At 43.9% G+C, this 15,430-nt stretch overlaps 1 protein-coding gene across 18 annotated transcripts in view; it reads left to right on the forward strand.

Moving 5' to 3' along the window:
* The window catches only part of St7 (suppression of tumorigenicity 7), a 249,123-nt gene that overhangs the window by 228,396 nt on the left and 5,297 nt on the right, over positions 1-15,430 (forward strand). For 17 of the 18 annotated variants that reach the window (XR_868763.3, XR_003956242.1, XR_377290.4 and 14 more), the window contains 2 exons: positions 8,470-8,562; positions 11,823-11,962. Coding sequence is in view for 8 of the 18 variants with exons in the window: in NM_001289624.1 (NP_001276553.1) it covers positions 8,470-8,562; positions 11,823-11,962 (233 nt within the window). In the remaining 10 variants the exon portion in view is untranslated. Of the gene's footprint in view, positions 1-8,469; positions 8,563-11,822; positions 11,963-15,430 lie in introns of those variants that run through there. The other variant, XM_011241075.3, reaches the window with a different exon arrangement.

Here is a 15,430-nt window from a genome sequence, read left to right on the forward strand (position 1 = left end):
CATCAAGATTAGAAGCATACCTCCATACAAGAGATAACTGATCTGAGTCTGCTAGATAAATGCTTTACCACCCAGCAAACCCTCTCTGGAGATCTGCCCAGCCCCTTGACATCATTGTCACAATGAAGTCTTGTGCTGGACCCTGCTTACTGTTTTGTATAGCCTCAGCTGTAGAGTTGGATAAGAGACACAGTTATTGCACTGAAATGAAATTGAGCATCCACAAAAGCACCCTAGATATGTTTCAAAAAGCAGCAGTGTCCACTATGGGAGTGGCTTCTGGGAGGTGGGGCACCCCTGTGAATAATAAATGTCTGTTAGATGGCCCTGTCATGTTGTCTACAGTTGCTGTCATTCTGTGTAGGGAAACAGGCTCTAAGGGCAGGTGACATGCATGTCTCCACCTTCTCCTCCTTGTTCTCTGTGGGCAGGAGGAAAGGGATGCCTGTGTCAGCTGTCTGGTGATGTTTTCAGAAGGTAGAGGTTTGTGGGTTAGAACACCAAGGGCAAAGTCTGGCAACAAGTGAGCAAGCCCCGAGAACCAGGGTGATAGAGAAGCAAGCAGAATATGTCAAGAAATGGCAAGTTGTTGGGCTGTTGGGAGACTGTGAATTAAGGAAGAAGCAGCAGTCCTATGTTATTGGACAACATGGACAGTGAAGCACTGCTAATCCCCAATTAAGCAAAGCAAGCATAGCAGCTGGCATTTAACCAAATAATATTAGAGTGTCAGTTTTTTCCTGTTGTATCCTAATTTTAATCAGGCTCACAAACAAGTTTTTTTAATCCCCTTTTTTCTCTATCTTTTCTGCTTCCATTTTCACTTTGATAAGCTTCGGTTTCTTCTTGTTTCTGCCGTTCATGGCTCAGGAAGAGTGTAGCTTGGTTCAGGAAGTGATGTGGGCTGAAAGTAAATTGACAGAGATGCTTTCAAAAGCGGTTGGAAATTTTTTATTACTTCTTGGAAATTTTTTTCTCAGATAATTAACAAGCTTTCTTTGTATAATTTTCTGCTTACAACTTGAAAGATATGGACTTGACAATGCTTCTCCCTCTGCTTGGTAAATGCAATATAGCCATGTGTTGAGGTCAGTAGACTCCCTCAAGAAACTATGTGCTTGTACACAGTCTCCTACAACTTGTGCTGATCATGGCTTGTAATGCTGGTTGTTAAAAGGACAAAAGGAAATGTTAATTCAACATGAGAAAGATTCCTAAGAGCTCATCCAATATGAGTCATCACATCCAGTGTGGAAAGCTAAACAGAGGAATTGGCTTAGAGCCATACCAATAGGTTGGCATCCTTGGAACACGAGTAGCAACTCACCAGTTGGACCTCCTGGAAAGGATCCACAACTGCACAAAGCTCAGGGTGATAAATACATGGTCTTAGCAGTGACCACGAAGAGTGAAAACATTTGTTTGGGAGAATGATTGGAAACACCGGGAAGACAGTAATCAGGGAGCAGCATGGAGTTTCTCTGAAACAACTGGGAAGGGTCATGAGACAGAGAGAACCAGACAACTACACGCTGAACTGCCAAACTGAGCAGGGTAGGAGTACCAGGGAATTACCTTAAGATGCATGGATAGAAGGCATTATTAAGATTAAGTGGGTGAATTTTTATACATAAAATAGTAAGGTAAGGAAACCAGATCCCTATAGAAAATGTCAGCTGGGAATTTGATATTTACAGACAAACATTTCCTGTAAAAAGCAGATAGCTGTGACCCCAGCCCAAATCTGGTCCAGTGCCATTCATTCTCCAGAGACAGCCATGCTGAGCAACTGGAGAGCAGATGTGCACGAGTGTGCTTCCTGTGTGCTAGATGCAGGAGGAGAGCTGAGCACCAGGAACCTCCAGGCATGTTTTCACGCCCAGGTGTTGTCCACGGGTCTTGCGTTTGTGTCTTTTCGCTTGCAGCAGGGATAATGTTCTAGCTTAGGCAGAAAGCCGTTGCTGACTCTGGGCTCCAGTGCGGTGAGCGGCTACTCAGTGCGGTGAGTGGCTGTTTGGTTCAGACAGTCAGGAGGCGGAGCAAGCCCACATTTCTCCTCTGCAGTGAGTGCATGGAAGGGAAGAGACAAGTTGTCTTTGAAGCATTTGCTTGGAAGGTAAAAATTTAGATTTACATCACCACATATAAGCTAGAATATGCTGTCTTACACTTAGTACTTCAATAGTTTAGAAAGTGACTCATCCTGGTTAAAATTAAAACATGCTATTTCTCTAACATTGCTTTAAACATTTCAATAATAATAAGAAAATAGACAGTACATGTGTATAAAAAGGGAAAGAAACGGAAGTGAACGTACCTAACCTCAGCTGCTGTGCTGAGCGGCGAGCAGCTTCCATTGTGTTCTTGACATTGGTACTCGTCACGTTTTGCACAATTTTCATGTGTGGTTTCAATAAGCAAAGATGTATACGAATTTATGTGTGTATGCTTATGCATTCACATACACATATCTAGAAAAAAATTCTCATGATACATGTTTTCAGCCTTTCTTTTCTTTTCCTTTTTTTTCTCTTCTTTTCTTTCTTTCTTTCTCTCTTTCTTTCTTTCTTTCTTTCTTTCTTTTTTAAAGAAAAAGCCTTAAGGCTTCCCTGCAATTTAGAAGAAAGTATTACCACTCCAGCCTCAAGCATTTGTTTGAAATCTTTTGGCCTTTCTTCTAGATCTGTGATTTTTTTTTTTTTTTTTTACATTTAAATTAGAGATTCAGTTCTGTGTTTAAAAGATTTCTTTTTACTCTTTTAAAAGTACGTGTATGGGGCTGGGAGGGACGGGTAATGCCCATGAGTGCAGCTGCACAGAGACCAGAGGAATTGATTGGATCCCCTAGATCTAGAGTACTGAGGGCTTTGTGCCAACAAGCTGCCCAGTGTGGGTGCTGAGAACTAACTCAGGCCCTCTGGAAGAGGAGTTTACTCTTTTAACTTCGGGGACGGCTCTCCAGCCCCACAGCTGTGTTTTACATCAGAGGACTTGGATTAGAATTCTGCCTCAGCTGCTGAGAGTGGTGTCCATTTACCTAACCTTGGAAACTGTAAAGCCGTAATGAAGGAGAATGTCACATGTTGGTGACCTCCAAGCTGTTGAGGCAGCTCTTCATGATGGCGTGCTCTCCCCAGCTGCTTGACCAGAAGAGGCTGCACTTCTCCCAATCTGCCGCTTGGTGGCGCCTTTTGACATCTCCAGCATCAGAGTTCAGGTTTTCTTCTGAGTCATTAATTTTCTTCATTCTGAAATATAAGACCATTCCCAACTCCACCCAACATCCAAATTTTATTAGAAAGAGAACTCAGGACAGAAGATCTCACCAGGTTCCATGTACAAAATGTTGTCTTTTAGAAATATTTTTAAACAAAACAACCTTGGTTCTGTCTTAAGTGTTGATGGGGGTAGAAATAGAAAGTTGCTTTTTTTCTCTTTCAATGAAATTCTTATGTTAGAGAATTAGTCACTCTGTAGAATTAAGTGGGTTTCCATCAACTATGTGGAACCCTCCCTCCTTTTTATGAAGTCAAAGTCTGGCTGATATATAACAGAGATGATGTTTGAAGCATATGGTTCTTAAGCAAAGGGGTTGGGGGGGGGGAGATACATCCTTGAATTCTCAACCACAAATACATCAGCATTTCAAAGCTTTCTAAAATGTTTGATTCATCACTGTCCCAGCCCCCAAAATTATACAATCAAAGTCCAGATAATTAAAAATAAAAGGGAAGAGTTTCTACTTTAAGCCTTTGTGTTTCTTGGACTGTTGCATGACTGCCACCATATCGGAATTATGTTTGCTTTAAACACTGCTGGCCCTGGTTCTCCTCACACATGCAGCACAAGCTGAATGCAAAGATCACGTAAGAATGAAAGCAAGGTCTCATTTCCGCTGAGTTTGCACTGGTAACCACTTTACGTGGTCTGTTTTCATCTTCTGTTTTACCTATACTGAGTACTCATGCATCATTATCTCCTCCCACCTTGAACTCTAAGGCTCTCCATTGGCAGTGTTTATTTTAGAATGCATGGTTTTTGTTGATTGCAACCTTGAACTTTAATTTTCATGTTCTATACACTAGAAGATGACTATGCCATGGGGTAAACCACTTAGCTTTTCTTTGTGTCTATGCTTTTCCACTCAAGCAAATAGAATTCTTTATTTTCTTTGTGGAGCCCCCACCCCAAGAATCCACTAAATAATGTATAAGATCTGAAGGTGGTGTTTCTGAGGGAGCTAAGCAGAGGGTTTCCACTGAGAAGGGAAAATGGCCCATTGTTGAAGCCTAGGATAAGATTATGATTCTAATTTATTCTCTTTGAACCTGATGTCAAATGCTCTTCGCTGTGAGATGTGGTTCTTAGGGCACTTCCTCTAGTTAAGCCTTCCCTCAATAAGGCTGGAAGCACTGGGACTCCTAACTGACCCCTGCCCCTACTCCTAACAGATCTAAGGATGCATTTTATGATTTGAAAGAAAGCAGCCATTGGATAAAGACCCTGGTCAGAGCTGACCCACTGTTATGGCATGAGAGTCAGGGCCTTCCTGTGTTTCCAAGGCTGGCCTCAAACATGCAGGTTACAGTGATTTTCCTGCTCTAGTCTTTAGAATAGTGCAACAGGCTTGTTCCTGTAACCTTAGCTTTACTTAAGTTCTGAAAGAAATGCTGTCTTCCTAGTTGCATATAATTCATTGAGAAAACGTTTACTGAATCCTTCCCCTGTAGCAGGCTTTATGTTTGAAGAAATGAATGTAAAAAATGCTTTGTAAGAAGTCTTTGTGTGTGTATACATGTATTCTCCAATCATGTTTTATGCATATATGTACATAGGCAACTTCACATGTATTTGTGCATGTAGACAGATAGTGCAGGTGGTGCTAGTATGGCCATAGGAACAGAGAATAAGGGTTGAGGGTCACTAATGAGTGAGGAAGTTCACTGTAAAACCCTAGAATTCCTCCTTCAAAATTAGGAAAAACCATACTTAAATCCAACCAAAGGAAAATGAGTTTCTCAAGGTCAGTTTACTTCACTGTTATAGTTGAAAGAATATGGATCAAAAGCCAGGCTTTGATCTCTGTCTTTTCCTTATTTCTGCATTGAAATGACTAATGAAAGACAGGTGGCCTTCATGCCCGGTACTTGTACTGCAGTCAGACACAGTGCAGACGACCTGTATTTGGATGATTCTGTTGGGCTCCAGCAGCTGCAGGCCCATTTGTTAGCACACAGCAGCACTTCCACCCAGTGCTCCCCGATGCAGAAGGTGAGGGCTTGGGGTTCAGAGGAGGAGGAGGGAAGGTGCTGAGAACCCTGACCTGGACAGGGCAGCTTGGCCCTTGGGTCTGAACTGTCTCAGCACAGGGGCAGTTGTCCTTAGAATCTGCTGCAAAGACCGTTCTGACAAGAGACTAACGATAGGACATGGAGCTGGAATTCACTCTCAGGTCCCTGTGCTACAGATAATCTCAATAGTGTTCTGTTTGACAGGAAAAATATCAACCAAGTGTCAGCTAAATATCAAAACGTGTCTTCTATCCGTCTGTGTAACGGGAGGGTGACTGTTTGTAATTGTCTCGTGTCTCCAGCCTCTATCCATCTGTGGCTTTGTTGATACTCGCTCGGATGCTGCTGAGGGCTTCTGACCCATATGGCACTGAGCAGTGTGGTACCTAGGAAGTGCCTTTGACTAGGGAGAGCGGAAGACGGCACATGCTGTCTAGGTAGACTAGGTTGTACAGGATGTTTTGGTGTGCTTTGGAACTTTAGTGACACCTCTGACGAAAGGGGCAAGCAGCATCAAGATGAAGAGCGTGCCCCATGAAGAAAGAAGTAGAAATGCCGCTTGTGTACCATTTTTTTAAAGTAGCCTAGGTTTACTGCTTTGTTTTGAACCACATATCTGTACAATTTTAATTTATCTAAAATATGTTTCTAAAAGACTTTTAGGAATTACATAGTCATTTGAAAATAGTATCTTCAAATAGTCTATTTCTATTCATATTTGAACCACTCAATAAGTGTCTTCTTAGGATTTACACTGACAAAATCTCTGGACATTTGGTGAAAGCTTTAAGAGTCATGAAACCAGTGCTCGTCTCAGTGAAAGGGACAGGAGGTAGGAGGGAAGCTGGCAGGGGCAGGGTAAGGCCTGCGCCCGTTTCTTCAGACCCATTCTTATCTCAGGCTCTGTTGGACCCTGCACAGCAGGGTGGGTGGAGGATAGAATTGCAAGTGGAAATTGTGTTTGCTTTTGTTTAGTGAAGCCAAATCTTAATATTATTTTATGAACTTAATGTAAATGATATCTGACATGAGGAAAAGAAATCTTAAGGATTCCATAAAAATGCAGGAAACATATCTCTATATATTTATAAATTGTGCAATAGCAAAATCTCCACCCTTTCTGAAAAAGTTGAGAACTGATTAAAAGAAAAAGAAAAGGATTAAGTTGATGCATAAAGTTCTCTGTGCCAAGTATGGAGGGAGAAGTCTCACTTGAAGATTTCTATAGTCAAGTAACTCTCAAGGGTGTGTGCCTACATTTTTCTTTAAACAAATCCTTTCATGAAGTTCAAACTGACTTCAATTCTGAATGAAGTTTACTTTTCAAAATTAGTAGCAATTGTGAAAACTGTGTTGTTTTTCTTTTTTTATCACATGAACCCAAATAGATTACAAAACAATAGCCTAGTTGCGTGGAGAGTAACACACAGAGAGAGTAAAAGTGGGGGATGCTTTCAGAGAAACTATCATTTATAAAAAGGTGTATTGAAATCCTGCCTTTCTGCAGCTTCAATGTAAAAGTACAAGCTCCCCAGAAAATATTTTAGGGAATGGATGCTACATAATTGCTTCAAGGATTTTTTTTCTTTATATGTTTTGTTTTGTTTGTTTTCTCTAATGTTTTGTGCTGTTTGTTCTCCTTGTATTGCAAGTCTTTCTTTGGTGAGAGAGATACTGGTTTCTTCAAAATCTTGTGACTGAACAACTCTGCTGTCACTTGAGCTAACTGGCAAAAGTCAACTTTGTTTATGGGAGAGGTCAGATTGAAGTAGGGTGAACCTTCAGTTATAGGAAGAGCTAAAGTCTGGGGTGTTTTTAATGTTTTAATCTGTTTAAGAAGTTTCTGTTACAAAAAGAAAATTTGTAACATTTTTTACCTCAGCAAACTGCCAGCAAACTGGCTCTGTTCTAATCCCACATTTATAGTGATTTATATTCTCCATGGCAATGTGCTATAACCTCACAGTGATACCACTGTGGTGTAGATTGACTGCATTCCAAATGCTGGGAATCACATACATACTGTTTTTACTTTTAAATAATATTCAGACACCAGAATAAATACCATATGTGCACTGATGCTGGTTACAATGGGACCTTGTCATTTCTTATGAGGGAGAATGTTCTTTGTTTCTGATTCTTATTTGAAATCAGTTTGCAAAAGGCACATATGTACATTGACAGCATTTTGTAAGGGCTTTGGTAATCACAGGCTAAGGGTGCAGGATGATTCCTTAACATGGAGCATTTAAAATGCTCACTGCTATCACCCCTCTCGGACACAGATACCGGCCAGAATTGTTAACTGACGTTCTCAGGGTAGTGCATGGCTTTTCTGTTCTGTATCTACAATATGCAGCCATTAAAGGACATCTGTTGAAGAAAAATTAACTCCGTGAGCACTGCTCATAGGAACAGTGAGACTAACATGCTGCTGACATTGGAACAGGGAGAATAACACACTCGATAATAGGGATGGATGGATTGATTGGAAAGCCATAATTCAGTGTAAAGCCGAGTGTCATCTGATGCCATAGACACAGAATTTAGGTGGCCTGACATCATCAAAATGTAGACGATCAATCTCTCTAGCCACCCCCACCCCACACACTATTGAAAGATTTAAAAGGTTCATAAAGTGTGGAAATACCTCTCAAATCATGTGCTTTAAGTTTTTTTTCTTTGTCCATCCTGGTTGGAGTTCTGATCCACTTAGACATGTTTTTTAAACTAGACACAGCAGAATGCCTTTCATATTTGTATAATCTGCAGCAAGCTCCAATGAGCGAGTCCACATTCACTTCTGGGGAAAGCATATCAATCCAGGTTTGAATTATTACAGTTGCTTTGGCCTTATTGAATTAGTGCTCAGAACATTTTCATAATATTTTATACATGATGAAACCCTAGGCATTGATATTGATGGTTTCCCTGCCCTCTACACCTCGTTCCCCACCCAGCTTTGTGAGCCCAGAATATATAGTGTGAGATTAATGTGTGAGTAATGCAGCATAAATGCACCCCTGACGTTTTGTCTGGCACAAGCCTCGGGGTCTGGGTAAGTCTTGCCTCTCTTAGAGCAGTGGGTTCCATTAGAAAAACGCTTAAAAGTTCTGTTCTGAGGTTGGGAAGTTAGGAGATAAATATATGCCTTTCATGTGCTGTCTTTCCTTTGTAGCTTTCCGGATGATCCCGTATCCCCTGGAGAAGGGACACCTATTTTATCCATACCCAATCTGTACAGAAACAGCTGACCGGGAGCTGCTTCCCTGTAAGTGTCTTCCCCTGCACCCTGCCTTTCATCCAGGGAGGGGGGCGTTACATGATAGGTGTGGATGTTGTTTTTATTAAGTTTCTCCCAACCCCTGGCCTTCTTTTATAGCATAGGTATAGAAATGTATTATGTGAGTGAGTTGGACTTCCTGCTTCTCTGAGTCTTTCCACATTGATCCGAGGGAAAGACCCCAAGGGCATGAAATATAGCAGAGGCATCATGTATATGTTGATCCCAGCATATGATCATACAGAGCCCTGACATCGAGCATCTTCTCTGCAGGCCAGTTTCTCGGGGAAAGGTCTACTTGGGCTCTCGTGCAGGTCTGAGGTGGTCTGTAAAAGTTGGGGTTTGAAGAGGAAATGCTGATGTAGAAGAAGCTGCAGTTCAGTCATGGGTGGGAGGGCAGGACCAGGCCACTGGTATCACTGCCAGAGGCAGAGAAGAAGGCTGGTGTGCTGTCCATGGTGATGCAATACTCTTGGCCAGACAGTTCCTGTGAACATCTCATGAGTTGCACGCACTCAGTTGGCTGACATGTTTAGAGTACACATGCAGCCCGAGCACTGTCATAGAGTGTGGGAGGAAGACCCTACCCTCAAGTGCCTTAGGCCTTCACAGCCTAATGCTCATGTGGTAACATGTGGAATGGATTGTTTTGGTTTACTGTAATACAACATTGTTTTGACAATCCAGGCTAAATAGCTATTATCCAATCAGACTGTGTGCAGGGATCATAGCTAAGCTCTTCATGTGGCCCTGACTTGGGAAATATTTTCCCCTCTCAGATGCTAATCCTCTTTTGGCTCTCCCCCTGCCCCCACCATTTCATCTTTCCTGCCATGATTTTTTTCTTTACTAGCCCTGGATATATCAATATCTAATAGCTATAGCATATATAAATATTTCCCCAAGAATAGTGTAACTTTGCAGATCTGGTACATAATAAAATTTCAGATACCACCCTTAATGATATAGTTGTAAATCTTCAGCATGGTGACACCTGGATACAAAAGCGATTGCTGCCATCAGACTGGGTCTCCTTGCTAGGCCGCCCAGCCTAGGGTTGTTGTTTAAGGAGCTGGGAGAGCTCTGTGCTGTCTTCGGGTCAAAGCTTCGTTTTAAGGCATCTGGTGCATCACATGACAGTAGTTTGATTTCAGGAAGCCCCACGTGGGCCCATAATTTACCCTTTGATGTTCCCTTCACGGAGAGCCTTACTAGAGTTTCCATTTCCTGGTAGAAAGGCAGTTTTCTGAAAAGTACCATGTTTTAAAATGTTTTAATTGCATTCAATAAGTGTCCATGAGTATAGATTAGTTATCAGAACAATATTACACTTCTTAAAAGTTTTCATAAGCCTTGAAAAAGCGAAATGTGGCTGAGATTTATTGCAATGGGTGCCATGAGTCCACTGTGACATCACTTCAGAACCTCTTATGGATTGGGTTTTGTAGAGATGTTCAGCTGTTAGGAACACTACTCATAGTTTGCCTATCAAAAGTATAATTCCTTGCATAGTGGGATCTATAGGCACTCTACCCCAGGTTTGTCCCTCAGCAGGCTGACATCCTGCCATGCAAGCAGGCAAGCTTGCATGTGCTCCAAGCCTCCTGATAGTTTCCCTTTGTTTTCAGCCCTGTTGATTGAGGCTCTGAGTAATAAAGCCAAGTGTATACTTGCATTCCTCTCCTATTTTTATTTTACTGTATTTTTAAATCATTATTGTAAAGCAATATGAGTTTATCTCTTTTCTCCTGACAGTCTAAGGATGTCTGTAGAGGATGCTATCCCAATAGACATTCACCGAAGACCTCACATATGGCTCTATGCAAACTGCAGGACTGAGGGTCACATTTCCTAGGGCTATCTAACACAAGTGTAGGAAATTCCTGATGATAACCACGTAGAAGAGTCAGGAGGGTGGGGGGAGTATGGTCTTTAGAGCGTCCTTCATAGCGTTCAAACAGTGTGCACGAGTTCTGTGAAACCCAGAAGAGCTCTGGTGTGAAAGCTTGTATTTTGATGGGGAACGAACCTTGTAGATTCTAGTGGTTCCAGGAGTCGTCTGTGAACCTGCAGTTTCTCAGCCCCTTCTGGCAAGGCCTCCCAGGCAGTTGTTTTGCCTCTGCACACACAGCCCCATGGCCCCTGGCCAGCATCTCTTACCAGCCCATGGTCACAGGCAGTCATGTGATGAGTTGAGTAGAGTTCTTCATTACAGTTCTTTATGTTTTCATACCATAGCTCTTCTGGGTTTCACAGAACTCGTGCACAGTGTTTGAACGCTATGAAGGACGCTCTAAAGACCATACCCCCCACCCTCCTGACTGTTCTAAGTGGTTATCATCAGGAATTTCCTACACTTGTGTCAGATAGCCCTAGGAAATGTGACCCTCAGTCCTGCAGTTTGCATAGAGCCATATGTGAGGTCTTCGGTGAATGTCTATTGGGATAGCATCCTCTACTGACATCCTTAGACTGTCAGGAGAAAAGAGATAAACTCATATTGCTTTACAATAATGATTTAAAAATACAATAAAATAAAAATAGGACAGGAGCTGAGAAGAAGGTATATCCTTTTGTTTTAGGATAAAATGTTCTGTAGATATCCGTTAAATCCATTTGTTTCATAACTAACCAGTACCCCTGGAGCTCGTGTCTCTAGCTGCATTTGTAGCAGAAGATGGCCTAGTCGGCCATCACTGGGAAGAGAGGCCCCTTGGTCTTGCAAGCTTTATATGCCTCAGTACAGGGGAACACCAGAGCCAAGAAGAGGGAGTGGGTGGGTAGGGGGGAAGGGCATGGGGGACTTTTGGGATAACATTTGAAATGTAAATGAAGAAAATACCTAATTAAAAAAATGAAAAAAAAAATAGGACAGGAGTGCAAGTACACACGTACACACTCACACTTGATTCAGGAATTCCTATTGGAAATATGTGTTGTCATTTGGATAGGGTTTTGCTGTTTTGTATTTGCTTTTGAGAAGGGAACACTATATATTAAACGTAGATGTGGCTCATGGATGTGTGACACCCCCAAGCTAGTCCTGTAGTGTCTCTCCCTGAAGTGCTGGAGAAGATCTTGGACTTGGGTAAAGCAGTCAGACAGCAAAGGCAACAGAGGCAGGTGTGAGCAGGAGATGCCCAGTCTCCTGCCTGTCTCCTTGCTGACACCCTGTAGTCAAGGGGGTGAGACTCCCTAAGGTGCTGCTCACCTGAGTCCTAATGGCTCCCTTCTGGTTTTCTCCTCAGCTTTCCATGAAGTCTCAGTTTACCCAAAGAAGGAACTTCCCTTCTTCATCCTCTTCACTGCTGGACTGTGCTCCTTCACAGCCATGCTGGCCCTCCTGACACATCAGTTTCCGGAACTTATGGGAGTCTTCGCAAAAGCTGTGAGTGCTCACTGAGAAGGGGGACTTAGGCAATGGACTGGTGGACAAAGGAAGCCAAGGGAAGGAGCCAGAGGGGAAGGGGCTGAAGAGTCATTTAGTTTTCATGATCATCAGAGCAATCGATGGCTGGGGTGGGGCAAGTGAGAGCAAAGGGTTAGTTCTGGCCTTCCCTCATTTCCCATAGAAATCCTCAGCACCTTCCAGAGAGTGCAGGAAGTCCAAAGGATGATGGAATTTAGGGAATCCTCACAAATGAGAAATGGCGGAGCGTGTATATCTGAATGGCACTTTCTAATCCTGAGATACTGTGAATCTTTCATTCATGATATTTTGTTCCCCAGTTTTATTTATGTGATGTTCTGACTGGCTCCAGACCCTTGGGCTGTTTGGGTATGAACTGTGAGAATGTGAGAATGCTTGTAGTGGAAGGGAACCAAGATGGCTTTTAGAAATAGGAAAACTCCACACAGAGCCTTGTGAGACGGGGAGAGACAACCCTAGAAGAAAGCGTCTGCCTTGCTTGCTAAGAACCACTTTCCCCAGAAGAGGCCTGATCATTTCTGTCAGAGCATGATGGTGAATATCCTAATTTTGGCATAGTGAGCTGTCAAATAAAGAAAGTAGAGAGGAAAACATGAGTTACTAACTCCCAGCCCTCTGATTTCAAGATGTATGGGATCAGCAAGTATGGCCTGTCTCCTTACCTCTGCCTCTACAGTGGCCCTGCCAGGTCCTGAGTCAGTTCCTCGACCACAAACTCCCTGCTCTCTCAGGCCCCTCCCTGCCAGGTGGCTGCCCAGGTCAGCCTCCTAATGCTGTCTCACCTCTGTCTGGTATACAAACACAAGAAGAGATTTCTACATTTCCAGTAAGCATGCCACTTCCCAGCCTTTATCCACTAGTTCCCAGTGATTTCAGGACAAAAATCTCAGTCCTTTTGCTTGCCCTAAAGGAGCTTTCTTTCTTGTAGTGGCCCTTTGATGACCTTGTTAGCCTCAGCCTTGTTCTTACACAGAGCCGTTTTCAGCCATAGTGAATTGCTCACAATTCCCAGATGCACCAGGCCTGTGTACCTCAGTGCCTTTACACATGCAGTTTGTTATGCATGCGATGCCTCAAATGGCCAGTACTCCTCTGTCTCCTAAAGACCTATTTCTTCTTTAATGCTGCATTCATTTCTCTGAAGTTGAGGGGCATGTCTCCATGTTCCCACAGAGCTCCATGAAGGCCTATGTTGGCACCTATAATTGATGAAAAATTGTCTGTGCCCCTTTAGACAGTAGTCTTTGAAACCAAGTTTGTACCTTTCTCATATCTGTATTTCCAAAGCTTTGTACAGAGCCTTGATCACTGTAGGCTCTCAACCAATGATTGTTAAATGAATGAATAGCAACAATCTCTGCAGAAAAAAGCAAACAGCATAAAAATCAGATATCATTTAGTGTTTCTTCCCTTCCCTGCCCTTCCCTTGTGATCATAAACCCTTACAGGTTAAAGGGTCCTCAAACAAAGTACCTTCCACTGTGGCTATGAAAGGGCATCTGAGTGCATCAAAAATACTGCTGTGCACGGGCTCACCATGAATATACCCCTGTGCACGGGCTCATAGTGAATACCCCTGTGCATGGGCTCACAGTGAATGTCCTTGTGCACGGGCTCACAGTGAATACCCCTGTGCATGGGCTCACAGTGAATATCCCTGTGCACGGGCTCACAGTGAATGTCCTTGTGCACGGGCTCACAGTGAATATCCCTGTGCACGGGCTCACAGTGAATATCCCTGTGCATGGGCTCACAGTGAATGTCCCTGTGCATGGGCTCACAGTGAATACCCCTGTGCACGGGCTCACAGTGAATGTCCCTGTGCATGGGCTCACAGTGAATGTCCTTGTGCATGGGCTCACAGTGAATACCCCTGTGCACGGGCTCACAGTGAATGTCCCTGAGCACGGGCTCACAGTGAATATCCCTGTGCACGGGCTCACAGTGAATATCCCTGTGCACGGGCTCACAGTGAATACCCCTGTGCATGGGCTCACAGTGAATACCCCTGTGCATGGGCTCACAGTGAATGTCCTTGTGCACGGGCTCACAGTGAATACCCCTGTGCATGGGCTCACAGTGAATGTCCTTGTGCATGGGCTCACAGTGAATATCCCTGTGCATGGGCTCACAGTGAATGCCCCTGTGCACGGGCTCACAGTGAATATCCCTGTGCATGGGCTCACAGTGAATGCCCCTGTGCATGGGCTCACAGTGAATATCCCTGTGCACGGGCTCACAGTGAATATCCCTGTGCACGGGCTCACAGTGAATATCCCTGTGCACGGGCTCACAGTGAATACCCCTGTGCATGGGCTCACAGTGAATGTCCTTGTGCATGGGCTCACAGTGAATACCCCTGTGCATGGGCTCACAGTGAATGTCCTTGTGCACGGGCTCACAGTGAATACCCCTGTGCATGGGCTCACAGTGAATGTCCTTGTGCATGGGCTCACAGTGAATATCCCTGTGCATGGGCTCACAGTGAATGCCCCTGTGCACGGGCTCACAGTGAATATCCCTGTGCATGGGCTCACAGTGAATGTCCTTGTGCACGGGCTCACAGTGAATACCCCTGTGCATGGGCTCACAGTGAATGTCCTTGTGCACGGGCTCACAGTGAATACCCCTGTGCATGGGCTCACAGTGAATGTCCTTGTGCACAGGCTCACAGTGAATATCCCTGTGCATGGGCTCACAGTGAATGCCCCTGTGCACGGGCTCACAGTGAATATCCCTGTGCATGGGCTCACAGTGAATGCCCCTGTGCACGGGCTCACAGTGAATGTCCCTGTGCATGGGCTCACAGTGAATGCCCCTGTGCACGGGCTCACAGTGAATGTCCCTGTGCATGGGCTCACAGTGAATGTCTCTGTGCATGGGTTTTCCCTGTTTAACATGGCACCCATTGCACCAATGGCCATTCCGAGCTCTATCATGTAGCACTCACAATCCTACCTTTCACTTCTGTTTACACTCATTTCACACTCTGGGAGCTCACCATAGAAATCTGCTTTTCCTCGCAGATTCTCAGGACAGCTTCTCTACATAAGACCAACTTGAACTCCCTCCTTCCTTCGGGGAAATAAGTTTTCTTATATCGCCTACATATTTTCCCAAATCAGCATTACCAAGCTGCTGCCCTAGATGCCTTGGGTCAGACCTGTGCTGTCCGTTGTCTCCGCTGCAGCTAGCCTCTGAGAGAGAGGAGTTGGCAGAGATTAGGGTATAATGCCATTAAAATGTGTAGTCGGAATGTAGCTCTGGAGCTAGGCGATTACTGTTCCCATGTTTCTGTTTCCCCTTTAAACACTCTTAAAACTCGTACAAAAGCACCTCATTGTCCCAATGTTCAGTATAAGCTGGCAGATAACCCTTGCTGGGGTATGGGATCTCCGAGGTCCTTAGCCTCTAGGGTGCCAATAG

Source organism: Mus musculus, chromosome 6 (genome assembly GCF_000001635.26).
Source record: "Mus musculus strain C57BL/6J chromosome 6, GRCm38.p6 C57BL/6J".
Taxonomy (NCBI): Eukaryota; Metazoa; Chordata; class Mammalia; order Rodentia; family Muridae; genus Mus; species Mus musculus.